At 43.6% G+C, this 27,949-nt stretch overlaps 1 protein-coding gene across 2 annotated transcripts in view; it reads left to right on the forward strand.

Annotated features, from left to right (window-relative positions):
- The window catches only part of sh3pxd2b (SH3 and PX domains 2B), a 44,938-nt gene that overhangs the window by 3,526 nt on the left and 13,463 nt on the right, over positions 1-27,949 (forward strand). For both annotated transcript variants that reach the window (XM_036523525.1, XM_036523526.1), the window contains exons 2-5: positions 4,064-4,144; positions 15,211-15,286; positions 22,758-22,834; positions 26,614-26,705. In XM_036523525.1, the coding sequence (XP_036379418.1) occupies positions 4,064-4,144; positions 15,211-15,286; positions 22,758-22,834; positions 26,614-26,705 (326 nt within the window). The remainder of the gene's footprint in view (positions 1-4,063; positions 4,145-15,210; positions 15,287-22,757; positions 22,835-26,613; positions 26,706-27,949) is intronic.

Consider the following 27,949-nt stretch of genomic DNA (forward strand, 5'->3'; position numbering starts at 1 on the left):
AGTCAATATTTCATGATGCATATCTTGATCCTTTTTGAGGCCAAAAAAAAGATGATTAATTGTCCACCCCAAGAATCTTCTGCTGGCAAAAAGGAGTCTGGAGTTTAGAATTTGACTGCTGCTGATGATGTCATTTGTGTTGTGTAGTATGTGGAGGATGGTTTCTGCTGGGAGAAGTGTACTGTATGTGTGTGTCTGGAGTAGTGGAGATATCCAGGCTGACTGAGCTGGACTGACTGCTGTCCCACTGTAGCCTCCCTGGCCTTGTCCTCCTGGAACAGACTGCGGAGCCTAAGAGTGGAGCCTAGGAACGGCTGCCAGTAGAAGCACTTTGCCAGACACAATCATTGTGCAGTTTCCGATCGCCTCCCTGCCTCTTTTTTTCTTCCTTTTTTGAAAGAAAGTGTTTGTTGTGCTTGTACATCGGCCAGCAAGCCGTTACTTTATAACGCGAGCCCTTACATTGCTGTTTTTTTTTTTTTTTAATTGAATGTCTTCTGCCACTGGTATTGACTTTGAGGAAAGGAAAAGGATGTTTATGTTTTGTTGGTGCGGTATAGCAGACAGATATATTATAGAGGTGTTCCTTTTGTAATCAATTTTGTTTTCTTGCTCCTTCCTGTTCTGTATAAATTTTTGCATGGCCTTAAATGATAGTATACCAAGGTGCTGCCACTGTCAAACATCTTAAAAGCCCTGCTGTATTTACATTGTAACCAAGTTCATGTTACTGATGGGGAAAGAATGTAAAACGTAGACCTAGTATAATGGATAGGGACACACAAGGAGAGGCTGTAGGCGTGGCCAACCGCAGAGAATTGCACCGTCTGTGCCAGATGACATCACTGTTTTGAGCTGTTATTGAAAGTCCCATGGAATCCAATCATTTGGACAGACCCCACTGCAGCTGTCAAGCTCTGAAATCTACATGGGGAAAATAAAAGAGAAAGCTCACAGTAACTACAGCAACCATTTTCACTCGCTTTGGTGGAGTCTAACAGCCGTTGAATACAAATGCCTGCAGCGCATAATGCAGGACTTAAATTCTGCATTATGCACTGCAACTGTTTTCCTCTGGTTTATGTTGAAAGGCATCTTAGGATGGGTCTGTGAGAATTGTAAAAGCCAAGTGGAAAAAAAGTGTTTGACATACGAAACATCTATGAATCGGCCTTGTACAGGCCATTGATTTGTGCTTGGAATGTCTTGCTAAACACGTGGAATGTCCGTTTTTTTTCAGGGGTTCATTCACATATGTATTCTACCTTTTCCAGAAAACTTCACTTCTGCTGAAGATTTCAATCCAATTAGATACACATGCTAAATGATGACTGTAAGAACAGAGTTCAGTGGTCAGCCTAGGTGCCTTTTGTTTGTATATATTTTTTGGGCCAAGGCCTTTAATATCTTGCTTTGAATTCTAACACATTTCAAGCAAATGTTGAAAAGGCACATTCACATTAAATGTTTTTTTTTTTTTGCTTTAGGTAAGCACAGAAGTTTCAAGGGATTTAAAAAAAAATTGGTAGAGTTGTACTCAACCAATGTTTTGGTGTTTGAGATCTGTATGGTCAGGAAACCATTAGAACCTGGCTGAATACCAAAGCATATGGTGACACATAAGCATGGCATAGTTTTTTGTGCAGTCACAACCAAGTGGTCATTTGATTCGCACCCAGTCTCGGTTGTAAAAAGCTGTATCCGTGAGTTGCACAAACCCTGCCACATGGCATGGTTTCCAGTTGGTCACTTGAGGAAGTGATGATGCATTGACGTGATGTCAGAGGATGCTCATCCTGCCAGATGCTGAAAACTTCCAGGAGATGGCCAAGCTCTGTCATGCTGTTAGCGCTGTCTGGCCTGGTCAGAAGTTCCCTAAAAATTTCACCAGAAATGGAGCTAAACCACACAGTGCATTCCCATTCATCAAGTCAAGAAGCATGTGTTGCAATACCTATTTAGGAACTGCAGTGAGATCAGTTCTGTTTATCAAATAGCGTAATTTCCTACCACATGCACATCACAATATTTCATTATGATCATGAATCACTATTAAGTTCAGTAAGGTTTTTTTTTTTTTTTAATGTATGCTTTATTTCTACTTGGGGAGTTTTCATTTTTGTATTTTTGTTTGGTTCTCTAGCAGATACTTTCAGTAGTGCAAAGATACACCCCACAACACACACACACACATTCTCTCTCTCTCTCTCTCTTTCTCTCTCTCTCTCTTTCTCTCTCTGGATTTCTGGTGGTAAATCTGATTGTAACTAAAAGAATGCTGGTAGTACTTTATTATCCTAATGTCTCTTCCAGTTGCTTACAGATGACTTATTTTTGGCTTCACTCCTCCCTGGATCTGGTTTCACAAATAATTTAATTGTGTGTAAAAAAAGACTGTCTCAACATACGTGGTCCTTCTGAATGGAAGACCAAGACCAAGCTGAAACTGTTCATGAGAAAAGGGAAAAAATCTAAGATGTAGAGTGGGAGATTTAGTGAGAGTGGTTTTCAAATGCATGTGTTAAAACCTCGTGTCTTGTGTAAGTAAGATTTAAAAAAGCTTTATTGCGTCTAATGGAGTGCATCACATCACAGCAAGGAGAATGATACCAAGCTTGCGTATAATTCTTAATTAACACATATTTTCTCATTTTTATATGACTTCATTGACCACCACCTTACACCATCAGCGTATGAGTTGGCTATTTGTGATTCTGGTTGGCGGGTCTTGAAGACCACATTTCGTGACAGGAAAGAGGAAGTGTGTGGTATGTCTAGAAGATCATCTTGAAGAGGACTATTTATGAACCCAAGTGCTTGAAGGTTCAACCATTAGCAGGCAAATAATATTGGGATGGACCTATCAGCATATGTCTGGCTGAGATGTACTAGGTCACAAAGGGATTGTAGAGTCAAATTAAAATTAAATTAAATCTGTTATCTTTTTCATTTTTCAGTTTTATATTTTCTTGATCTTTGTTTTTCTATATTAAAAAATCACATTTTCCGTTTTCAATTTAGAAACGTAGGGAATTTAATCTTTTTGATAAATGGAATACATAGTATTTTCACGTTGGCTTTTTATTAAAGTGCGTAAATTGAGAAAAAAAAAAACAATTCATACTAAAAATGGAATGAATATTTGAACAAAATGAAATAACATTCTTCTGTATTGCAATGCACACTATCTGCCTATTCTTGCAGTTTTAAAAATGTAAATTTAAATGTTTCTATGCAAAATTTACAGGGCAGTAATGCCTGTGATTCTTTTTGAATTGTGATTTACCAAATTTACTTGATAAATCCCTGTTTCTGTTAAATCCTCCATTTTACCCACATTACTAAATTCCTTTGGGCCTAGGATGGGTTCAGAACTGGGGAGGTTGGTAGAAAAGGGTCATGTCTCAGGTTCTTGCTATGTTGGGGGGTTGTTGATCTAGATATGTTTTATTAGACATGTTTTACAATTTTGGTTGGGGTGAGAACATCGTTTTGAAAGTCACCCTGTAATGTGTTTAACGTTTAATGTGTAGAATGGGCAAAAAAGAGCAAAATAGCATCCCACATGTTTACCTAAGCTGAGTGCTACTGTATTACAATAATGATGATAGTGGAGTGCGTTTATATTGTGGCTTTCATCAATTTATGAAGTATTTTTGAGAAAAGATTATGCTATTCCTCAAATAGGCTTGGATGAGACTGGCATATGTCCAGGAGCTAAAGGGTTAAGGATCAGCCCTTGAAAATATGAGTTCAAGCTCAGCAGTATGCCAGGCTACCCAGTTCCCAAACAGTTTTTTGAGGCCCCCCTCGCCAGATGAGACAGGTGTGACGTGACAGCCATGTCCACCCCCAAGCCCAGATGTGGAGCCAAGATCAGCAGTGACTCAGACCAGCACCACAGGCCCACCGAGCCTTTTAACAAGGTCCAATACGTCAACGGTCTGTGTCACGTGAGAGCAAGACAGACTCTCACCTGCGTTACAGCAGAGGACAGCTGCGAGGCCAGCTTTCTCACCGCGTTTGAAAAACTTAACAACCCTTTTTGTCTCTCCTCTCTCAGGTTTACATCATCAAAGTCTGCTGGTCCGATGGCTCCACGGAGATCATATTCCGACGCTACAGCAAATTCTTCGACCTCCAGGTGCGTATCCCATCATCCCCGTCATGTTACTGCCTGTCGGCGAGCGGTGTGCCACTCTGAGCAAAGCAATTCTCACAAATTACAGTAGTAGTCATAACAGCAGTGCTTGAGAGAGGCTCAGCCAATCTGGCAGCCCGTTTGAACCACGTGACCTTCTTAATTATATGAGATGACTTGGAAAAAGGACTAATGGGGCTTGGAGGTTTGAATGTGGATTTCGCAGGTGACCACAAAAATGCCTTCTTCTGAATTCAATGTCAAAAATGGCAATTCTTCACCAGAAGAGGAAATCATAATTTTCTTATTACATTTGACCAATTTTAACTTCATAGGACTGTCAGCGTTAACATTTTACAAGTTAGAAGTTCCTTCATATAGATACACTGGTCTTGTACTTGTTTCAGCTTTTTGCAGCTCATAATCATTTCTCATTTTCCCTTTATTTCCATTACATATAATGTGATTCCTGCCACAATAACAACACATTAAATAAATATTTAGTAATACTCCAAGAAATCTGTAGATACTGACATAAAATATAGAGGTTTAAATTAATACATTTAGTCACTTAATTTAGCTCAGGTTTTTCCCATTTACTTTGCCTTTAATTGTCCTCCATGCCTTTTAACTGGCTCTTCCTGTGTTGACAATGATTGTTTGGGTTATCAGGGTGAAGGATAGAACTGAGATCATTTGCACCGTTTCACTTCAATATCAGCATGCGTCAGCATTCCTTCCTGGTTTGGCTCAAGTATATTAATGCTGGCCGGAGGTGGGGCTTCCTCGTCAAGGACAGACAGAAGATGCCAAGCAGCTTAACAATGAGAGTCTTTTCATATCCTCCTCGGTGCGGTCCAGTCCTCTCCCAACTCCATGGCTTTGACGCCGGCGCTAAATGCAGCTCCATTATCGTAATTTCACTAAAGAGGAATGTCAGGCGCATAAAAAAAAAAAAAAAACAAAGACCTGGATTCAGAGCGAGTATTGCATAATTTGGCCACTCCTTCTCCCCCCTGACCCACCTGGAGAGTCTCGATGCGCCTCGCTGAGCGCGTGCCCGGGTCGTGGTGATTCACAGTCGGGGCCCTGCTCCGCGTCAGGTCCCCGGCGTGAGGATGCGGAACAACGCGCGCCAGGGGCAGCTGGCCCGAATGGGCGTTGGCCCGCTGCGAAACGCATCACAAGCTGCGCCAAGCAGCGGGAGCGCGGGGACCCTCCATCGCTGGCCCGGAAGCCCGTCTGAACCGGGACCAGGGCTCACTCATTGTGCCGCTGCTCCTTCCCAGTTCTCATTACTCTCCATTCCTCTGTGGGACTGTTAAAACGCATGCAGGAATCCGTTGTCCCAGTCCCCTCAGACACGCTCGGCGGACACAACAAATTCGCAAAGCATGTCTTTATTCAACGCCGATGATTCAGCCAGAGTGAAGGGATCCCTTATATTCTGTGTTTGGGCTGCCGCTGTTGAGGCCGTCAGATGGCTCATGGCGTGATGGGTACTGAAGTTTGGGGCCTGTTTTGGGGAGCTAGGCACCAACTGCATTCAGTACATAAATGAAAGTGAAAGTACATTGAGTTGCATTCGCATTGGACTTTGTGTTAATCAGTTTTTTCCAAACATCAAAAGCATAAGCCTGCCATTGGAGTTATTTGACTTTTAAAATTTAGAATTTACATTCTATTGGACACATTTTGACCACTAGCAAAATCACGCTGTAATGATCATGGTTAGAAATTCCTGTAAGGTTAGTTGTTTAAATGCATTTAATGAAGAATGTAGAATGTATTTACACTGAGCTTGAGTTACATCGAGTATTTTCAGTGTTTTGTGATAAAATAAGGTGTAGAGGATGATGTACAGCAGTTCTTAATGGTACCTGGCAAAGAACATGTGTCATTCACACTGTGTGACTAGTATGAAAGAGTGAGCAAAACAGAGTAGTTGTGATTTCCAATTTTATCTCTGCTAGCGTGCTCTTTGTTATAGCCAACTACCTAAAGTACTTCTACACTCAAATAGTATTGTTGTTTTATCCCAGGATGAGTAACACTGGATATTTATTGGCACAATTTTTGAATGACAGCACATTTTAAAGCCACCCATCTTCTCCCAATTCGTCAGTGTTTATGATGGCAAACATACTTATCTTACAGTCAAAGACACTCATAGACAGTCCATTTACAGCATAGAAGTCCTCTCTGCCACCCTTCTACTTGTTTTTGAAAATTGTATAGCAACCTGAAAAAAACAATTTATCCTTTGTTTAGCTTGTGTAATTGGGACCAGTCTAGCTGTAGGCAAACAATGAGAAACAGGCTATCATTGGGACCAGTCATGCTGCTAAAACACATTCTTTTCTCCTTAAAAGCAGGAGATGATGCGACTCGTCCCGTTAATAGCACCCCGCACACACAACCTCTGCTGATGAAAGCTGTAACCTAAACCTGAAGGAAGAAAACAGCACCTACTACATCAAACAAAGACTTTATATTACATGCTTTTTGCTGACTCTTGTAAGAGTCGTGAAGTACTGTCTCACACAGCATATATCAAATTTTGCGTGACTGAACGTATGTTCCCTTGCATAACTACAGAATGAAACAAATGCTAGTTAAAACATTATTCCAAACATTATTTTTGTAACGGTGAACTGTTTACCATAGTCACCTTAATGTAAGCGTGTTTACGGTTTAAAGGAAAGCAATCCAGAACATTCTTCCTCCAGAGAAGCACTGTGCAGTGCTGCCACCTGTTGTGTGAGAGACTGAACTGTGGGTTGAGCAGTGTACATGTGGGAGTGAAGTTCGATGAAGTACGCTGGAGGGTACACTTCAAGGGAAGCCATCCGCAAGAGCTTTAATAGACTCTACACGCTGCAGATTAAAATAAATTTTAATTGGTTGAATAGTGTATTTGGAAGACCAAAGGATGGCAATAAGGATGTTGTTATGTGCCATTAAATGGCTTTATAATCATGAATACCTGCGGACCATGCTAAGTGTTTTCTTAAAGATACCTAAAGAGGGTTTGGGTAATAAGTGAGGCACGCTAGTAGAAGTTATAACACTGGTAGTGCATTTGCTTTCATCTTTTAAAAGTAATGGTATGTCTCCGATGCAAAGTATGCATTTTAACTAATTAGTTGTTGATTGTTTTCAGAGTATGTTCTCCAAATGGTCATACGCATTCCCATATTAGATGCTAATCCTCATATATAATCAAATGTATTTTAAAAAGGGCTGCAAACTAATGCTTCAGCTCTATTGATATAGAAATACCTAGCCATATGTTTTTTTTTTTTTTTCCCCTCTTCGAATCGTAGGGCTATCGCATATTTTCCATGTGCTGTAATCAAACAGCAGAACCCCTAAAATGTGGAAAAGACATCAGCATGCTGCTGGGATCACTCTGCAGCCTGTAGCTGTAGAATGCATTTACGCAGCAGCGAACCAGGCCGGATTCAGCGCTGCACAATAAACTGCATCCCATGCAATATTTCTGATCTGGGAACAATTACATATAACATATGCCATCACTTAGAAAATGCTGAACTGCGGAAATCTGTGTCTATAAATAAGTGGTGTGCACGGTTTCGAAATGTGTTTTAAATGTAGATGAGTGGGAAGCTCTGGATGGATTCTAGGTAGGAGCCGTGTAAACAAGGATAACTCGTATCTCTCGTTTTGATTTTGCTTCAGATAGGATTGCACAGATAAAACTGAACAGATCTGATGTCAATTTGCAGGATAGTCATCCCTGCCGTGTACATTAGACTTTGACACTTTATATTATAAGGGGCTAAGTTGACACCACCTGACATTAATTATTCTTAGAAAATACTCTTTACTGTAGTAGCAGCAGACAGTGTTGAGTAAGCAGTCCCTATAAACTGTGTGCTAATCATAAAGGAAGGCCATGCAGCCGATAAAGGAGTCAATAAATCAAATGCGCAAACTCAGATAGTCTTTGGTCTTGAGTGAAGATGAGTGAAGATGGCCCTTTTAATCAGGGAGTCTTTCCCCTGACCGCTTTCCCCTCCTCAGTTTTTCTGCTCTGGCTCTCCCTCTGGCTGCCTGGTGTCTGCTGGCTTTGTTTATGGCTGTTGGAAGTGGTCTCCAGGCAGCATCCAGCTCTCACAATGCCAGACTTGAAATGTGAGATTTTTGTTTCGCTGCACAAGTTTTCCTTTATATATATATATATATTTATATATAATATATATAAAAAAATCTCACTTTTTCTTCTTTTACAAATCAGCTCTTTGGAAACCGTGTACTGCTGAGCCAGCAGACTGCTTAGAGAGGAGAGGCAGTGGCAGGAAATGCACGTCTAAAACAAGTCTCCTCTTGTGTGGTTGTTGTTACTTAATGTCGGTGTTTTCTGTGACTGGTGCTTTTAACCTCAGTCATCCTGGTGGGGAGTTGTTGTTTTTTCCAATGGGAGTGAGTTACTTGTTTAAAGGAGCCCCCCCCCCCCCCCCCCCCCCCCCCAAAAAAAAAAAAAGAGAATGCTTTCTTTTAAATCCAGAAGCAGTACTCTAGTACAAAAAGCAAAGAAATTTTGTCTAGACTTTCCTCAGAATCACTGTCGCTCAGTGCAAACTCTGAGGTGAATCATAAATTCTTCCTGACTGCAAATCTAATAAGTGAATTAGGTTTGTTCCGCTGGTCCACAGTGACCCTCCCTTTCCATACATGACACCTGCTCCACCTTCTGTCCTTTCTCTCCTCTCAGAGGACAGCATTTACAGTAAGAGGGTGGGTGGTTCCACAGTAGAATTCTCAGCTGATTCCTCTCCCCAGCCTCCTGGGACAGGGTTAGGGGAAGGGGGTGGTGCAGGGGAGGCAGCTCTTGAGCTCTTCAGCTCTTCAGTGCAGCTGCAAAGTAGGAGGAGGGTGGCGAGTGTGCTCTCCACCCTGGAAATGATTAGGATAATGCACTTGATCCCCCCTCAGCTGGATTTCCCAGAATGCATTGGGTAGGTGGGTGTGGCACTTGTCTGTGGGTCTTGGGATGAGGAATGGCTTTTGGAGCTGTAGGGGGGGGGGCGGGGGGGCAGGGAAGAGATGACCGTGCCGGGGGCCAACTGGCTAAATGGCTCAGTAAAGAGGAGTCCTTGTCAGAGGTCCTCAACACACTCATTCATTTCCTGCCTGGAGAGCGGGGCTCCATGCACAAGGCTTTTGTGCGGGCAGCCTTCAAGACAGAGTCATAGAGGATACGGTCTAGACGAATTATGGCTTGAGCAAAATTGGCTTTGTCTCTGGCCGGTCTCCAGATATGAAAGACGGACAATTAATTATTAGGCAGACATTTTAAGCATGGCAGGGCCTTCTGTTGAATCTTGGGAAGGATTAGTCATGTGACTACCCACAATGGAATGCCTGCCATTTCTCTTGTGCTGCCAGATCGTTCTGCACTGGCGAGGTCATGTCCTTTTGTAGGGGGCTAAGGATTGAAAATGAACTCAAATCAGTGCACAGTGCAGACAGGTCAGAAATCAGTGACCTCCAGCTAACCTTTAGTTATTCCACAGAGTCTCAGGTTTTGCATCTGAGCTGTATGAGGAGAAATGGCTCATAGAGTCTGAACAGAATTTGTAATGGATTACTTGTGATGCCTGGTGTACAGTATAGTACTGCATCAAGTCTAAATATAAGATGCAGCTACTCTCTGTATTTATTATACATAGGAGAAAAACTGCAAGCCAAGATGGGCTGAATTGCCTGTTGTTCTCATTTAACATAATGCTTTCAGTTTAATACTCTGTACAGAACATGGCAACATGTAAGAACTGGACGAATCCTGTATCAAAATGGTCACAAGCACTCAGCTGTCATGCTTTATCAGTGGGGCTCAGTGTCATAAAAATTGGTTTCTCTGTAGATTGATTATGGACATAAGTGAAAAAGGTCACCTCCATCCTTTGCTGTTCTTGAAAGCATTAAACAGTCACTGGTATACCAGAACTCTGAACAGCATTTCCAGCTGATAAGACAGTAAGACACCCAGGACAGTGGTGAAATGATGGACCTCGCATCACATGTTTTTATCAGACATAATTTCAGATCCCATGAATGAAAGCAGAACTGAAACAGCAGTGCAAGTAAACAAAATGCTTATGGAAACCACTGAGTTTTCAGATATGTGAATGGAACTACCCATTCATCGCTCTTTCCCTTTTCTGGGATAGTTTTTTTTTTTTTTGTTTGTTACGTCAAACATAATTTTGAGTTTAACGTCATAAGGCCTTGTACCGTTCCACATCACAAAAAACAATGAGAATGAAATGTGTGTATGTAGTGTATGTATGATATAGCTGTTTGGGTAAGTGAAAATGTACTGTGTTAGCAGCATGCCATAATTCATTAAAGGGTAATGTACAGCAAAATACAGACAGTGTGGTAACTTGTACTGTTAAACGAAGCCGAGAGGCAGGGTGTGCCTGGAGACAGATTGGGGGGGGGGGGGGGGGGGGGATCACTGCATGTGGGGGGTTTGCGAACGCTCCGAGTTTCTTGCCAGAGGGACTTGATTGCATGAACGTGCCTGGCTTTGTAGTGAGCCATGTGGTTCTAATGCAAAGCCATTCAAATGTCTTTGTTCAGCAAATGAAACTCTGTATATCATGTAGAGCTTGTATTAATTGGAAACCATGAGCCACCCAATATGGTAATAATGGTAAACAGCAGAATTGGTATTCTTGGATTTTGCTTTTGCCAAACCAAATGAGAGGACTCCCTCATATTGGATTCAGATTTTTAATGGTTGTTAATTTATTTTGAGGAGGATGTATAATGCCATCATATGCATGTTGTAATAAGTGACTCCAAGCTCCTCTTTAAATAAGTGGGGTGTGGACCCCATGAAAGTGTACAATGATCCACGTTGCAACAAGTATGAACTTTTAGTGTGCACTTTTAACTGGGATATAAATGACTTCATTTACAGCAGTGTTTATTTGGTGTATATTTATTTCCACTCAAGCAGTTGACTTCAGCAGTTGACACGTAGATAAAGTACGGCTCACAGAAAGATCGAGTAAAGCCTCCTTCAGTAAAACTCCTTCAGTAAACATCTTAAACATCTTAAGCATCTTGTGTACGTATTCACATTGCCTTGCATTCACACATAAAACATGAAAAAGTGTACTATCATCTTTTGAAAACTCTTATAAGCAAATGCTGTAAATTCAGCAAATATTTTAAATCCAGATGTTGCATGCCTATACTTGAACATTCTTGACTAACTTAACAATTAAATTGTGAAAGGTCATTTAAAATTGATACAGAAGATGAGCTTTCTGTCAGAGCAATCCCAGACAATGCCTCATAACAGGCAGAATTAATGGCTTTTTATGACTTGACAAAGGCAGATGTTTTCAGTGGAGTGCCACCCTTTCAATATTAGAGTAATCGTTGACCACCGTGGTCACTATACCTGTTTGCACCTCTCCTTGAAGGACGTCTGCCTGTGGAGAAGTGGGTTAGGAGAGAATTTTCACTCCAGCTGCAGGAATGGAGCTGACAATGATTTGTGGATTGACAGTAGAGTACAGTAGACAGTACCTGTGGTGGGGTCACTGTCTCTCCTGAAAGGTGATCTTGACACCTGATGATATTTAGTCTAGGTTTGTTAACAGGGGCAATCACATGTGACTGAGAGTAGACATTAGGGTAGCATCCTGTGTGGGTGTTGTACAGCACTGTCTAATAGCCAGGCATGAGTAATGAAACACAAAACAGACATATGGACAGTAATTAATATACAGACCAAATGCGTGCATGATTTGCATATCAGATGTACTGACAACATGTTGAAAATAAACAGTTGACATGAAAGCATTTAGGTTCAGTGACCCTCTGGGCTTGGATACAGTCCAGCTCTGTGGGTCTGATCGGCTTCACTATGAGTCTGATTCATGTGGGAGTCCTGAGACCGACACTTAATGTTGGGGATGGTGAAATTCATCTGTGTGGGATTTAACTGTTAGAGCAGAGAGGAGGTAAAGAAGCTGTCAGCGATGAAGTGTAGGTGGTGACGATGGAGTCATAGGGAGGTGCAGGGGGTGAAGATGGAGTGACTGGGAGGTACAGGAGTGATGCAGTGTTCCTGAGGAGGTGAAAGGGGTGATGACATCATAGTGACAAGAGCGAGGGATCATGACATTTATCACGGAGGATGTGATTGCATAATTGTGGGAAGAGGCAGGGGAAAGTGGCAATGATGTCATCTTCAACAGGTGTAAGGAGATGACTTCATAAGGAGGAGGTGCAGGGGGTGATAGCTTGGTCATAGATGCTGAAGTGTGGGTTCTCCTTTTCTCTTTGCCACCCATTTTAACATAGTGTGCTTTTCCACTCTCAAAGATGTTTGATTGCCACCCTGTTAATTTATATTTATTAGCCTTTTATTTTACTAGCAGACACACTCATCCATGATGACTTACACAGGCTATACTTTTACTTTCCACCCCTGCTCATTTCATATGTCATCTCTGTCAGTGTAGCTGAAGGGGAAATCTGATTGAACATGTTTCTCAGCAAAATGTGGATCTAAAACCACATTTAAGAAGGGTCTCGAAAGCTGACATGGCAGCAAATGGCTCCTGTGTGTGTGAGAAAGTCTCCAGCTCTGTTCTGGGATGGGTGTGTGTGTGTGTGTGTGTGTTTGTGTGTGTGGGTGTCTTATTGTCCACAGACAAACATACGTGCGCGCACACACACACACAGACATCCAGACTCACTCCACCACATCGTACCAGCAGCCTTCCTCTCAATGGCCTGTTTGATGTGTGAGCGATTTTTCCATGAGAAAAGGAAGTGGGGCGCTCTGAGAATCGCTCCCCCTCATGCAGGAATCACCATGACGGCGTCACCACCCCACAGCCAATCCTGTCCCAGCTTTCTGCCCACATCACACACCTCATTGTAGTCACTTCGACCTCATTCTCAACCAGGCAGAAAACAAATGTGTAAATCTTTGGTCTGAGGTCAGTCTACTCCTTCTCCTGTGGCTTTATCAGCTGTCGCGGGGGTAAAATATTTTTTCAGTATTGTTTCCGGTAATGAAAACCCACAATACTGACAAAGACATTCCTCACTGGGTTCATTGAGAGCAAGCTTTTAGTTTATGAGAGGAAAGGAAAAATATTATTTTTTCATCTTTTTGTAGTTTTATAGTCTTTGTGTCTAGTCTTGGGTCTGTGCATGCCCTTGTACTCAGTAATGATAAAGGTCTGTTGTAGCTCATTTAGGGTAGTTCCCGCAGATATAAATCAAAAAGTGTCTTCTTTCCATCATAGCAAAGGTGCTCTGCTAAAACACGATATCTTAAAATGCAATCCTTCTGAACGGTAAATGGATGACGTGGTTGTATCTCAATTGAATATACTGTTGGTTGGGTTGGGTTTCAACATAATAATCCTAAACCAAAAATTTGACTGAATCTTTTAGTTTAAAGCAATCCACGAATGTTGAAAAGCCAGTGTTGATAAATTGCACAGGACTTGGGTCAGTGGTGTATTTTTCGCAAGCTGTGATTGAGATTCAGATTTATGATATTAAAATTGATCTTCAACAACCATTTGCTTTGCTTTCAAAGTGTAATAAAATACTACTGGGCCACAATCAGAATGTAACGTTACTTGATATTTGCCCAACTTGGCTACAGCAGTCTTTGCTCTGGCAATGTTATTACAATACACTGGCAGCTCTGGAAAACATGCCTCTGTGTCTCTCTGCTCCTATTATTTTCCCTTATGTGTTGCCTTATTTCTCTGCTTCCATCAAAATGCATTAGGACTGAAAAAAAAATTCAGGACTGAGGAATAATGTGACATCATGTTCATTTGGTACCACCTTAAGCCCTGCCCAGGACTGAGTAGCAAAGCAACAGCATACATTGGAGTGAGTGCACATGGTTTGCCTTAGAGGCTCTTTAAATTAACTCAAGTCTGAGGAACTGGTGATAATGGATAATTCTTTCAAAGTGGAATAAATGGTTAGTAGTTTTTTTATGTAGTCTATCAAGAGGCCATCTTTAAACTTCAGGATGCCTGCTAGCTCAGCCAACAGTGGTCACGACAAAGAGCTGTCTTGTCACTGCGCTACCGATCTTCGATATTGCTATCTAAGATCGAATCAGCAGGTCAGGCAGTAGCCTTTTAATCTCACATTAAGCAATCAGTGTCCTCACCTTCCAGTGGTGGAATCAATTACCGTTTGGTCTCACAGCTAGCCTTTCCACAAACTGTGTAGAAAAAAGGCATTTGAGGTCATGTTTCAGAAAGTGAGGAATTTAAACAATGTGAGGAGGGATCTGAGGACACAGCTGTCCGTCCTTGTTATGTTGAGACCTCTTTTTTGTTTTTTTTATTTCTAACTCATACTCCATGTTCCAGGACAGTAACCGTAACATAACCCAGATTGTTCAGCCTCGCAGTTATGCACTGAAGTACATAAATCATAACGTCAAGGTTCTGTGCATCATTGCTGGTCAGACTTTTTTGACAGTTAAGCCTACAGTCTGGAAGAAATGGGCCTTGTAGGATGAAAGACGCTTGCCTAACTCTGTGTGCGTTTGAAGCTTTCAACTTCACGCCTGTGAGGGTGTACGTTACAGTGGGCTGGTCGAGTGGTTTAAGCACAGTCGTGATGGCAGCCAGGTGTCTTCTAGCTTATTCGCAGCTGCCGGCAGGACCCAGGCGGGACCTGGAAAAAAAACAGCCGTTCAGATGAGCATGAGCACTTTATTGGCCCAAGCCATAGGAAAATAACCTATAGCACAGTTGGATGGCTGCGGGATGGCCACAGGCCGGACTTTAAAAAAGAAATGTTCCACTATGTCAGCACACTTCCACAAACGGGCCGCCCTGCACCGTGCTGCGACCGTGCCGAAGGGACGCCATCTGCAATATCGATTTTTAATCGGCCGCCCTACGATTGCTTCACAGGAGCGTCTTAATTGGGAAAACACGAGACGCTCCCAAGTATGTGACCGCACACTGAGGTGTCGTGTGAGCTGTGCTGACTTGTGTTCTTCCCTCCCCTGCTTTCTTTTTCAGATGGAGCTTCTGGATAAGTTCCCTGTGGAAGGAGGGCAGAAGGACCCTAAGCGAAGAATCATTCCCTTTCTCCCAGGTTAGAACCCACATCCTTCGGGTGCCCTCATTCTGCTGCGAGGTGTGGCAAAAACCCGGTGCTGATTACCTTTGGGGAGACCGTGGTGTATGAGCTGGTCTGTCATGCACATCCCGGTGAATGTATGAGTAAATAAATAAGTAAATCTTACTGCTGGAGTCTTTAAATATCATGATCTCACAATTTCCACCGCTTGGGACCAGCACGTCCGATTACTGCCAGTTTCCCATTTCATGGAGAGTTCCTTCCCAAAAAAATTAGATGGTGGTGTTTTGCGTTTAGTGCTAATTTGAGCGAAATTCCAATGAGTGGATGCATTCAAGAAAACGGTGGTAGAATTAGAAGTTCTTTTCCCAAACAATCAAGGTCATGATTGATGGTAGATGATGAAAGGGTGGGGTGTCTCTCACCTCCCCCACTTTGTCTCTCTCTCTTGCTTACTTGCCTCTTTTTCCCTCTCTCCTTCCCTCTCCCCCTCTCTTTCTCTGTCACCCTTATGTCTGACGGAGTGAGTGTGTGGGTCGGGAGCCAGCAGGGTAGAGGTCTGGAGCTCACTGTGAGAACGTGCGTAGGATTTCGGTTCTCGGCTGTGTTTATCTAACCAAATGGATGTGTAGAATGAGACAGTGGAATGGCTCTCCTACACTCACTTTCATGCCCTCCATTTTCTTTCCAGTATTTTTTCCAGGTGATCAATGCAGTCATGCTCAAGCATTTTTAACACAGTTCTTTTTGTCTTTCTTTGTTTCTTTCTCTCTCTTTTTTCCTTCATTCTTTCTTTCATTCTGTCTTATATTACATTACATTACATTCATTTAGCATATGCTCTTATCCAGAGCGACTTACAGCACGAAAGAACAGAAGTGTTTCCATTCAAGTTGAATGAGCAACAGTGTCAGACCAAGCTAACACTCCCAGACCAGTGAGTGTGAGCATAACAGCATTCAAGCCCTAAGTCTTACATAACACTTCACAGAACTGGCCATTCTTTGTTTAAATTCATATACTTATTTGTAATATTGCATGTATGAATTGGGGCCCCTCCCAAATATGGCCTCTGATCACTTTTCGCACATCGATACCTTGTCACAACATTCGCTCACTCTCTCACATTTGGCACACCCATTCACAGCTGGACTGTACATTTGTATGTGCATGTGTGGAATGAGCTCTTTGTAGCCACGCCCACTATGGTGCATGATCTTTGACCCCCTGTCCATTCAGGCCAATCACGTGATAACCAGCATCGTGCATGCATATTTTTTGGGTTAACATACCCTTTGAGAAATTGATTGTTCTAAACTTTCAAGAATTTCTGGATAAGTGCATTTATCAAGGGCAATAATACATAAATGCCATATTAGGTATAAGCATAATAATTTTGTACAGAATATCAGTAGAAGGAGATAATACATTCCAAGACTTGCTGATTCTGATATACATAAACTACTCTGTAAATATTCACACCCAGAACAACAAATGACTCCATGGAAAACACCCATTACAACCCAAGCAGTGTGCCATTTAAAATGAGCTTCATTCTGTGTACAAACACTCAGAAACGGTTGCAAATTCAGCTCAAGAATCATGTCCGCTGGGCCCCTGGTTTGATTTTACAACACTGTCACAGACACTCATAATGTCTCAAGATTGAATTTCTGTTAATGATTAAGCAGTTGGTGGTTTTAAAAAAATGATGCAAACTGGATCAGCATCTTGAAGACGGAAGGACGAAACACAGTTTGATTTACAGGGCCCTGCTGACATATCTTGGGCTGGTCTAATTATACTGTATAATTACTGCTATTATATTGAGTTGACAGTTGTGGGATGATTCTGAAATGCCTGCAGTGCAGCTGTTGAGCAGAACACTCCAGCCATCCGTGTCATTGACCTTTCTTCCTTTGCATTTGTGGGGTTTTGCATGTGTTTAACTCACCTGGGTGAATTCCGTTTCCCCACCAGCACACAATCGGTCCTAATGCGGATTCAGACGAACGCCCAGCCCGCAGACGTGTTTACTCTCATCGGCTCAGCATTAGTCCGCTGTGTCGTCTCTTAACTGTGAAATTCAGCTCGCTTCAGCTTGTTCATATTAGGGTAAATTAGTTTCCTATTCATATGCATGTAGTTCCCATTTCTGTCCCTTCCGTCTTCTTTCTTTTTTTTTTTTAATATAATTTGACAGAACTGAAATTCTGTTTGTCTTGCACTTCCTGCGGGTGTTACATCGCTATTTAAAAATTGGCAGTGCTAGTCTCAGAGAAGGATTTTCAGATGGAGTGAGCAGTCTAGAGGCAGTCGGGGATATCCGGCCATTTAAACCTAAACCAACCAGACTCGGAAGTGGCTTCTCTGGGAGGGTTTGGGGTCCCTCAGAGCCACTCTGTGCTGTCCTCCACTCTCAACCCCTCCAGGTCTCCAGTGTGGGGGGGGATGTGTGTGTGTGTGCGCATGTGTGTGCATGCGTGTGTGTACACACAGCTTCAGAATGTGCTTTCAACACTTTCACTGCTTTTCATGATATATTGGAAGCCATCTTGAATCCACATGTTTCTGCCTGAGCCATTCATTGTTCTAACAAAAAGGCAGTCAGTCTCCTCTTTGTCTTGAACAGCACAGAGACTGAAGGATTCAAGCCATATGTGTTTAGGAGTTTTGATTGGTCTTTGAGTTCAGTAGGGGGTATGTTACCATACAAGGCCAAACTAAGTACTTAAGAGCCAAGCCAAATTTCCTCTTTTCAGTTTGAATCGAGTCATATTACATATTTCTATTAAAATAGTTTCTTGGAAAAGAATAGCTGGAGTTGTTGATGTAGTATCACTTAATCTGAATCCAGACAGAGGTGCATCACTTCTGAGACTTAAGTCTGCAGTGATTGACTATAATGTTTGCTTGCTACAATAGCAAAATAAAAGCTACCAGCATTAATGTGTCTTGTGTATTTGCAAGAATAACACTGCTATTTTACCTTTGCTTCAAAAGCTTCAGCTAATATGCTTGTGTGTACGCATGTACCTTTATGTGTTTTTAAGAAAGAAGTTGTGTATGTGTTGGTACTCTAGTTGCAGCTCTTAGCTTGAATCTTTCGTTAGCAAATATTTTCCTCTGGTTGTAAAAAAAGAACACTGTTTTTATTGTGCCTGAAATTGCTATGTGCTGGCTACATACCTGTGCTTTTCACAACAGTTTAACAAGTGGCTATAAGCTAATGAGTCAGCAGCCAGTCAGCGATTTGAGCAGAAGAGCCTGTAATTACGGAACCCAGAGCTACTCAGTTGTGCCTCTTCCTGCCATTCTTTCCCCAAATTTATTGCCTTACTTTGTGAACACTCGAGTGGATTAAGTGATAACAGATGTACTGGTTAATGGTTAAAGAAAACTTAACCCGTTTGTTTGTGTATTTCTTTTGCCAAATATGCCTACTTGTTGTAATGCTCATATTTACTGTTACATCAGTTTGTTCGACACAGGCTTTCATCCAGAGCAACTTGCAAAAAGGTGCACTGTATAAGATGTCTTATACATTATTGTGTCACAGCAGGAGTAAAGGTAGGAGGTAGAAACCGAGAAGTCATTCCTTTGCAAAGCACTTTGTTGTCACCTCTGACAGCATAGATTGCAAATAGAACAAGAGTATTTGTTTACTTACCAGTATTCTCCCTTAAGTAGCACATCCTAGACTTTCAAATGGCTGGGGGGAAAGCTCTTACAAGGCGCTTTGATCGATTGATCTGCTCTGCGAGCTGAGAAAATTGGTTTTAGTGAGAGCAGGAAGCACATGACCAGCCCGTTTCCTGTAAAGGTGCACAGTGGGGTGGTGGTGAGAGACAGACTGAGCGGAGGGAAATCAGTGCCCCTGCTAAGCTCCGCTGAACTCAGTAAGTACAAAAGCTGTTTGATACCCTGAAGATAGAGGGTCATTGAGTTGCCGGGAAGTCTGCAGCGGCCTGGAAACCCTGATCCAGAGGCTGCCATTTTGGATTCTTAGTTTGCTTATTTTGTTCATTTCACTGTGAAAGAGCACAGTTATGAAGTCCCTTCTCTTTTTTCATTTTGACCTGAGAAAACCTGGAGTGTTGAACCACAGATAAATTAGTGGTTGGACCTACCTCCTGGTTCTGCTTTACACTACATCAAAAGCACCATTCACAGACCAAAATGTGCACGCTTTAAACGTTCAAAATGTTTGTTTGAATTTTGGAATACGGGAAATGGTTATTGGCTATATTAATTTCTATGATTGTAGAAAGCCAAACCAGCAAATGGTGCTTTGAACACAAGTTGATTGATGCATACACTCATTAGTCATAAAGTAAAAAAAAAAAAACAAAATTATGTCATACTGGATCTTCCTGGAACACTCTTATTGCCACTGGGACCCAGTCCCATAAATGCGTGGAGCTCCTTTGTTGGCTCAGCGGTTTTGAGTCATTCTCCCCTGGACTCTCCGCACTGTCCTGGGTCAAACCAGCCCTCGGTTCCTCCCCGACCAGCTGGTTTCCTGTACATGAAGCTAAAACATGCTGCTTATTCATAGCGCCCTCCGTCTGGACGGAGCGGTCGAGGGACAGGAGGCTGCTGCCAGCATTCCGCTTGTTTACCATATAAGTGCAGCAGACTTGTTGTTTTTATGTCTGGACGCCCGATCGGAGGAGGCAGCCTCGGTTTTTTATGCGCCAGTTAAGGTTTATGGGGCGTTCTGAGGTGATCGCTCGTCATCCGGGCTTTTTGGTAAAAGCACAGACACACGCAGACCCTCTCCGGGCTCCTCTGTACCCCTGCTCCCACTCTTCCCCCCCCGCAAAAGTCTGGCCAGCCTGAGTCAGCACGGAGGCCACACTGACGGATGTGGAGGAAATGAAACCCTCTTTGTAATGTGGGAGGGGAAGTCTTCACGGCCCTCTCGCCCCGAAACATCTGGAATGAAAAGGTGTTCTGAAAAAGTCCCGTGTCAGGAAGCGCTTAGTCGCCTGGGTGAAAATGTAGTCATTAGGAGTTCAGCTCAATCAGGCCGAGGGCGGGTGGGGGCATAGGTTGGGGTGGAATGGTCCACAAGGTCCTTCCTCACGATATGCTTGTCTTTCATTCCATCTGCCCTAACCGACATATTGCTTTGACAAATTGCTTAAGTCTTTTGATGGGGAGATACCATTGACGCCAGAGTTATTTTGGCATGTTTGATTGCTGGTCTGAATCAGTAGTGTTGTACTTGGAAACAGTTTTACAGGACAGGCGACCAAAGGTTGAAAATGACCATTCACCCCCAACTTCCTGAACGTCATAAAAATTAAGAGGTTTTTGGAAACCGATCAGATCATATCGCTCTTTTATTATTGTGTCTGATTTGGAAGGCAGGTAGCCTGCAGTGAATTTCTGGGGCCCGATAAGAGGTGAAGCCTATATTTATCATTGTACAGTAACATTAAGCTCCCAAGTCATGTATTCCTGAAGGAGTGAACACAGACTAGCCATTTGCGTTGCACTTACGTGTGCTCTATTGTGCTGTCAGCTGTTCTTTAAGTTTTGTTATTAAAGAGCTTTCAGCTCACTGTGCATTCTAGCACACCTTCTCTTTCACAGTGAGTGCTCTCCAAAATGAGTTCCTTTCAGTGAGCGACACCAAGGATGCAGTTTTGCTGTGGGCGTCTCAAATATTTAATTTGTTTCCTTGTTTATGTCCAGTGGCTGGATCGATAACCAGTAATGAAATGGTTGTTATTGGAAATATATGGCTACTGAAATGGCCACTGAGTCGCAAAACTAAGCAGTTCTATTGTTGCACCTTTAGACAAAAACAAATTTCAGATAACAAGGATGGACAGCTGGAATCATGCCCCCACCATTGTTATTTATGTGCTTATAATGTGCACAGTGTGCTTCCTTGAAGAAGACCTCATACCTACATTTTACATTATACTGATTTAGTACTCTTAGTTGCAAGTTCTCACTTTCGGCATACCACTGTTCAGTTCAAATTCTTTGCTTCTGAATCCTTGAGAGCTTTTCTGTCTGTGACATTTAAGCTATGAGCTATATTGTAAATAGGCCTGCATTTAGTAGGGTTGTTTTTCACAAACTGACAGACAATGAATGAACAGAAATGGGATTGAGGGAAATGGAAGGTTTAGCATTTTGACTTGATATTTGATACAGCCCTTGCCTCCTCGAAAACTGAATTAAGAGTAGCGGAGTGAGGAAAAAGAAAGCAAAAATATAAATTAATTTTTATGTTTGAACACTGAGAAAAATATGATGGCCAAGATTCCTAAAACCGAATGAGCAAATTAGGCCATATTAAAACATTGTACTGCTTTTGCACCATTACATTTGGGTGTAACAAGATTCTGTGGCTTATTGCAGGTTACCCCTTGCCTTTGGGGTTAAGGACTGCACTCTTGTTTCAAAGTCAGTGTGCCAGGGGCTTCTGAGCTGTCAGTTGTATCGTATGGTTTGTGCAAAGGCAAGTTTTGACTCAGACCAGGTACTTATCATGGAAAGTACAGTAATATTTGCAGTGAAGGTTATTTCAGCTGGCGGGCTATGGAAACACCTAATTACCCTCTTAACACAGGTTGTTATTTTGACGTTATGCGCAGCTGTGTTGAACATGCTTGTAACGCACTTCTCACAGTCGCCTTTCTCCCCTTCGTGAATGTGGCCCGTGGTGTCAGAGGAGTGGGTTGTGACCTTATTTCTTTGGAAAGTGATTTATTTAAATGGCTATTTTTGGAAAAGCAAACTACATGAGCTTCTGATGTCGCGCCAGCCTGTCAGTCTGAAAAGTGTCCACTCTGCCATAATGAAGCATGGGAGTGCCCACACGTGTTCAAGTGTGCTTACTGAAAGAACATTGTTTTAATGGAGGCCTGCTTTTGGTGTTTCTTTCCGAAAACCAAACCACTTCTGCCACCTTTTCCTTTCCTCTAACCAAAACCCCAGTCTTAACCCCAAAACCACAGCCGTTTGTGTAAAACACTGGAAATACGAAGTGGCTCCCCACTCCCCAACAGAACCGCCATACCCCATATCACTCTTCTTGCCTAGGAACAGGTGTCATCTGTGGCATCTTTATCATTTATTTGAGCATGTAAGCACCTGCTGTTGGAAAATGTCCTGTGGCATCATGCTTGGATGAAAATCCTAAGAGTAAAACCGGTAGAGGAACCCGCATTCAATGCCACAAGTGGCACAGAAGTGGACGTGGGACACTGTTGCAGTGAACCGATAGAGGAACCCGCATTCAATGCCACAAGTGGCACAGGAGTGGACGTGGGGACACTGTTGCAGTGAACCGATAGAGGAACCCGCATTCAATGCCACAAGTGGCACAGGAGTGGACGTGGGGACACTGTTGCAGTGAACCGGTAGAGGAACCCGCATTCAATGCCACAAGTGGCACAGGAGTGGACGTGGGACACTGTTGCAGTGATTGTACTTGACGTGTCCTGCTTTGTGTTTGTTTCAGGGAAGATCCTGTTCAGAAGAAGCCACATCAGGGATGTGGCGATGAAGCGCCTGAGGCCAATAAACGAGTACTGCAGGGTGAGTATGTGAACGGTGCAGTCCGGTCTGGTTGGTCCAGTCCAGTTCTGTCCTGTCTGATCCAGTCCGGTCCTGTGGCTGCTCGGCTTCTGGTTGTGGTTTTAACATAGGCTCCTGCTCTGAGTCCAGCGGATTGGCAGCATTGCAGCAGGGGAGGAACCCTGTCTTTTTACTGGAGGGGTTACAGGTTCAAGCCCCAGGTGGGACCCTTCTGCTGCACACTTGTGCAAAGTGATGAACTGCCTCTGTATGAATGGATAGCGTATAACATGGAAGCTCTTCCCCTGGAAGCAGCCCAGGATAATGTCGTGGAAATAAATAACAGTCATATTAGGACCATGTTCCCCTTTCAGATGCAGTGTGTGTCTTGAATTTCTTAGATGCGGAGCAAAAGGCTTGTGATTGCATTGGGAAGAGACACTGAGATGCTGCAATTGTACTAACCGGGGGTAATTCAGTTAAATCTACCAAGTCTCCGGTGAAACTGAAAGATTTGGTTCGTTTTATGTGTATAGGTGATTTTAAACTTACATGTAAGGCAAAGCTGTGAAGAGCAAAAACCTTTCCTCCTATTTCTAAAAGAGAAACAACACAAGCAGTGACAGAAAGTAGGCTGCCATTTAATCTTAACTGGTAGTGTCTCTGGAAGCAAACAAAGGCAAGGAAGGTTTGAAGCGTTCCTGTTTCTGATTAAGGCAGTCTGGAATTCGGCACTTCATTTTTTTTTTTTTTTTTAAGACAGGCAAAAACATTTCCATCTGTTCCACAAAATCCAATCGGAGGAGGTTCTGCGTCCTGCTCTCTGGAGACGAACTTCAGGAATCCGCATTTCTTGTGTATACAAGTCTCGGCCAGGCCCGAGCTCCTCGGAGCGCTGAGCTAGCCTGCCGTCAGCACAACTCAAGGCGTCCTGTTTTGTTTTAAAAGGGCTGTCTAAACCAAATAGCCCTCATTTTATTTTGCTTTTGGAATTCACAAGGTGGCTTGTAATAGAGCATGTTTCTTCCCTCATAAAAAAAAAAAAAAAACAAGACTGGTTTTGCCCGCTAGCTCTTCTGGACCCTTGCGTGTGTTTATCTTATTCTCTGGAGGGGGGGTTGCTGAGGGAGTCGGGGAATTCACCTCACGGGAGGGGCGGTCCATGCGGTGACCGTGCCCCAGGGAGCCTTTGTTGGGGTATGAGGAATGCAAGACTGGCTAGAAATCTCAGAAACGAGTGAGTTCAGCATCACCCACAGCTTAAACCACTTTGGTGTGCAAACAGAAGACCGCTCGGGACTTTGTGTGCTTTGTGTGGTCTGATTGTCCACTGCTTGCGTGGGCTGGTTCTACATGAAGACGGGAACTAAGCTTTGTATATCAGCTAACTGATAAAAGTCGGCCGAAAGAGCTGAGCGCGATGTGGCTTACAGAAGCAGCGAGGGAAACCCCCCCCTCAATACTCAGAGTCTGACTCTGCTTTCAGTCCCAGAATCTGCTGATGAGCCTTGTTCTGTAGGGTTGCTTTGCATTTCACACCCCCGCCCCCCACCCCCACCTCCCCTTATTCCACCAGCACCCTGCTCCTGGTAGTGTTGTGTCAGGGCAGGGCTCCACTCCCAGAGAGGGGGGCTTTGATGGAGGGATCAAAGGCGGGGCGTACTCCTCAGTGCGGGGCTGCGGCCGGGGTCTCTGCCAGCCTCGTCGGTCGGCTGGGGGTGAAAAGGACACCTTTTATGATTCGGACCCTTTTAAGTCTCGGGCTGCGGATAAGCACTTCGCTGTTTCATTGCCCCACCACAAAGCTGAACCTGAGTCAGATGAAATTCCCATCTGCTGTAATCGACCCCCCTTCTCCCTTGTGCTTTTCGGGCCTTTTGGTGTGATTCAGGAGAGAAGAGGTTTCGGACAGAAAAGCTTAGTCAGTCACACTCGTACCCTTAGTGGTACCACAGAAGTAGGCCACAGGTGAAGGCGTTCTCTGCTCACTGCCATTTTTCTGACTGTATAATCACAGTTATCAGTGAGAGTATGCATTTATTAGAGTAATAAATAAGCCTATAGCCTACAAATATGTGCTGTATTTGACCTTTCCAGTGTGAGCCTCTGGAGCCTATGTGAGTTAGGACTCTGTTTCCCCCACAGTCGTGCTGTTCTGAGACTGTATCTGTATTCACTGTCCTCTCCCACTGTCCTCCACTAGCACGCACACAATTAGGTTAATGCTGCCTGCAGTAAAGAACAGCAGCAATGTCCATTTGCTGTAATGTGCTTCCATGGCTTCGGGCTCCCAGGGGAATTCTAATGAGCAGGGAGGTCACTGAAGACTGGGGACTGGTGGCATAAATCTGGGGACAGGGGCGTTGTCTGGACGGAGTCTTACCTCCCGCACTGAAGGATTCAACATCAAAGTCCTAGTCTTCTGTCGTGCATCTGCTGTACCAGTCAAAAGTCTGGACACACCTAGCCATAGAAGGGTTTTTCTTTATTTTTACTTCTTTCCACATTTTAGAATAATAGATTTTGTAAAATTTATTTTTTTGGAAAGAAATTCATACGTAGCCATCAAATTCAATATTTATATTTGTCTTGAAAGCATTTAAGCATAAGTCTTTAGATCAAATTGTCTTTTAATGCATGTTTGCCGTTAGCTTAATCAATTTGTGTCCAAACTTTTGACTGGTACTGTCTGTCTGTCTATCTATATATCTATCTATCCGTCTATCATCAACCTACTTATTTATCATATATCTATCTCTGTCAACTTGAAAATGAGAACTTTTGACTTATAAAAAAAGGCTTTCTGATCTGGAGCATCAGAGTCACAGCCACATCCATACAGCAAAACATCCTGAACTTGGGCAGGATAAGCATTTTCATATATAGACACCCCACACACACACACACACACACACACACATATAAATATATATATATATATATATATACACATACATGTTAATGTATAGAAAGCCCTCACGCTCCCACTCCCATTAATGGAGATTTTTTTTTTTACTTTGTGGCACTCTTCCCACAGTGTTAGTGTAAGTGGCTAGCACAGGCTCCCGGCTGCGGGGTTATGAGGAAAGTTGTCTGCTACACTTGGACGAGGGGCACCTTGACGCTCGTTGTTGGTAGCATTGTATGCCAGTCAGGTTTGGATCCATAATTCAGCCGGCGAGAGAGAGAGAGTGAGAGAGAGACTCGGCCCTCAGCAAGGACACTGCGCGAGCACTTACCCTTATTAAAGGCTCAATATGCGGCCCGGTGATAAACGGCACTGAGAAATTACTCGTGTCAGCCGCGAGTGTGCGCCGCATCTCTCCGCCGCAAGGAACGGTAATTGACATGCGTTTCGGAAGTCTGTTTGTATTCTGTGAATGCGCCATCTCCCCTGGCCGCAGTCTTCTCCCCCCCGCCCCGGCCCTCGCAGAAAACCACAGCCGATAAGGAGAAATCTCGCCGCCGTTCGCCTTTCATCTCCCATAGAATGACCCCGTCTGGCCCCAGTTTACTCTCCCCCCCCCCCCCCGTCAGATAGCGCACACAGGCAGATCTCCCCGAGGGACCAGGCGCAAGGGAAACCGATGCTCTTAGATTAGAAAAGAACAAAAGCGTCCCAGATGGCGAGCTCTGTGCCGGTCCCTCTTAGACGCAGACCCTGCGGTTGCAGGTATCTTAAGAATGCTTTCAGGTTGTTGATAGAAGCGTGTCATTCGGTGTTTTTTTGTGAGCAGTTAATTGAGGGTAGGAATGACTCCACCACAGTAACTCATCTGTGTGCTCGTGCCTCTGCCCAGGCTCTGATCCAGCTGCCAGTCTACATCTCCCAATGCGAGGAAGTCCGTGTGTTCTTCGAGACCCGCCCTGAAGACCTCAACCCTCCCAAAGAGTAAGTGTGAGCTCCTGTTGTCCCTGTGCTGGCAGATTAGTCGGAAGCTGGTTATTCTTGCTGTCTTTATACTGCACTTGCTACACTTTGGCAATTTCTAGCATTGCAGCTTGTTGTTAATGTTGTTCCAAACCACAGTGCAAATGCATTTCTTTTGTATCCATTTGTACTGACAGGAACAGATGTCATATCATATTTGGCAACTGGTTCCTAAACAAAAATCATCCCTGGCCCATCTGTGAGAGACTGCAGATATAAAGAGAAATATCTCGCTGATTGATTTACATGCACAGAGTCTTTAGTCTTTGAATTGACACTACTCAGCAAATAGCGCAGAACTTTAGGCTGCTAGCTAGCTGACCTGTCTGGTAATACACATTATGCATACACATGTCCATATACTAATCCTTTAACAGTTTAAATCATAACTCCATGACTCCATCTAGAGTGGAACTTGTGCAGGTGTGTTCTGTACATGGGGCCTCTTAAATATGGACGGAGGCAGTTGTAAGCACAGTGCTGATAGAAATGTAAACGCAATGGGTCTTGCAATGCTGAAATTGCAATAAATCGGCAGTGTAAAAAAAAAAAAAAAAATCCTGCAAGTAGCAGGATTGTGCTTAAGCCATCATTTTCCAGGAGATTGTTTAAACGGCCCAATCCATCAGGAAGCAGCCATGTATGGCGTGATAATTATGATGTTCATCCCGTTGCTGGTATTAGCGTGTATGAGGAAGCGGGCCTGCCCTCGGAGAGATTAAGAGTGCGGGGCGGGGGCCCCCGCTTCGTGAGAAATGCTGAGGCTGCACGGGTTCCGCGGCGTCCAGCGGGCAGACTTTTATAAATCTCGTCAAAGGCATTAGCGTCACGAGGAGCTGACAGTTACAGCGTGCCAACATGAAGTCATAAAGGGACTGGGCTGAGTTTCCCCCTCTCACGTGCCTCAGGCTGGGGACCTCTGTGTTTTTGTGGCTTGGCTATGAACCCCCAGGGGCTGGGCCTCTTCTGTCCCGGTAAGAGGGGAGGGCTGCTTTCTGAGGGATGGTCACACGGGGACAGGAGAGGGCTGCTGGGAGTCTGTGCCAGCGTCAGTCCTTCCAGCCAGATGGTCGTTGTGAGGTCCCATTCTGGGCCGCAGTGGAACTGGCAGAGAGGTATTGCCAAAATGACCCAACCCTCTGCCGTTTTCCAATGACTTGTTTTGGCCAACAGTCAGAAGCTGTGTCCAGCATGTCAGGGAATCC

This window comes from Megalops cyprinoides, chromosome 3 (assembly GCF_013368585.1).
Source record: "Megalops cyprinoides isolate fMegCyp1 chromosome 3, fMegCyp1.pri, whole genome shotgun sequence".
NCBI classification, from domain to species: domain Eukaryota; kingdom Metazoa; phylum Chordata; class Actinopteri; order Elopiformes; family Megalopidae; genus Megalops; species Megalops cyprinoides.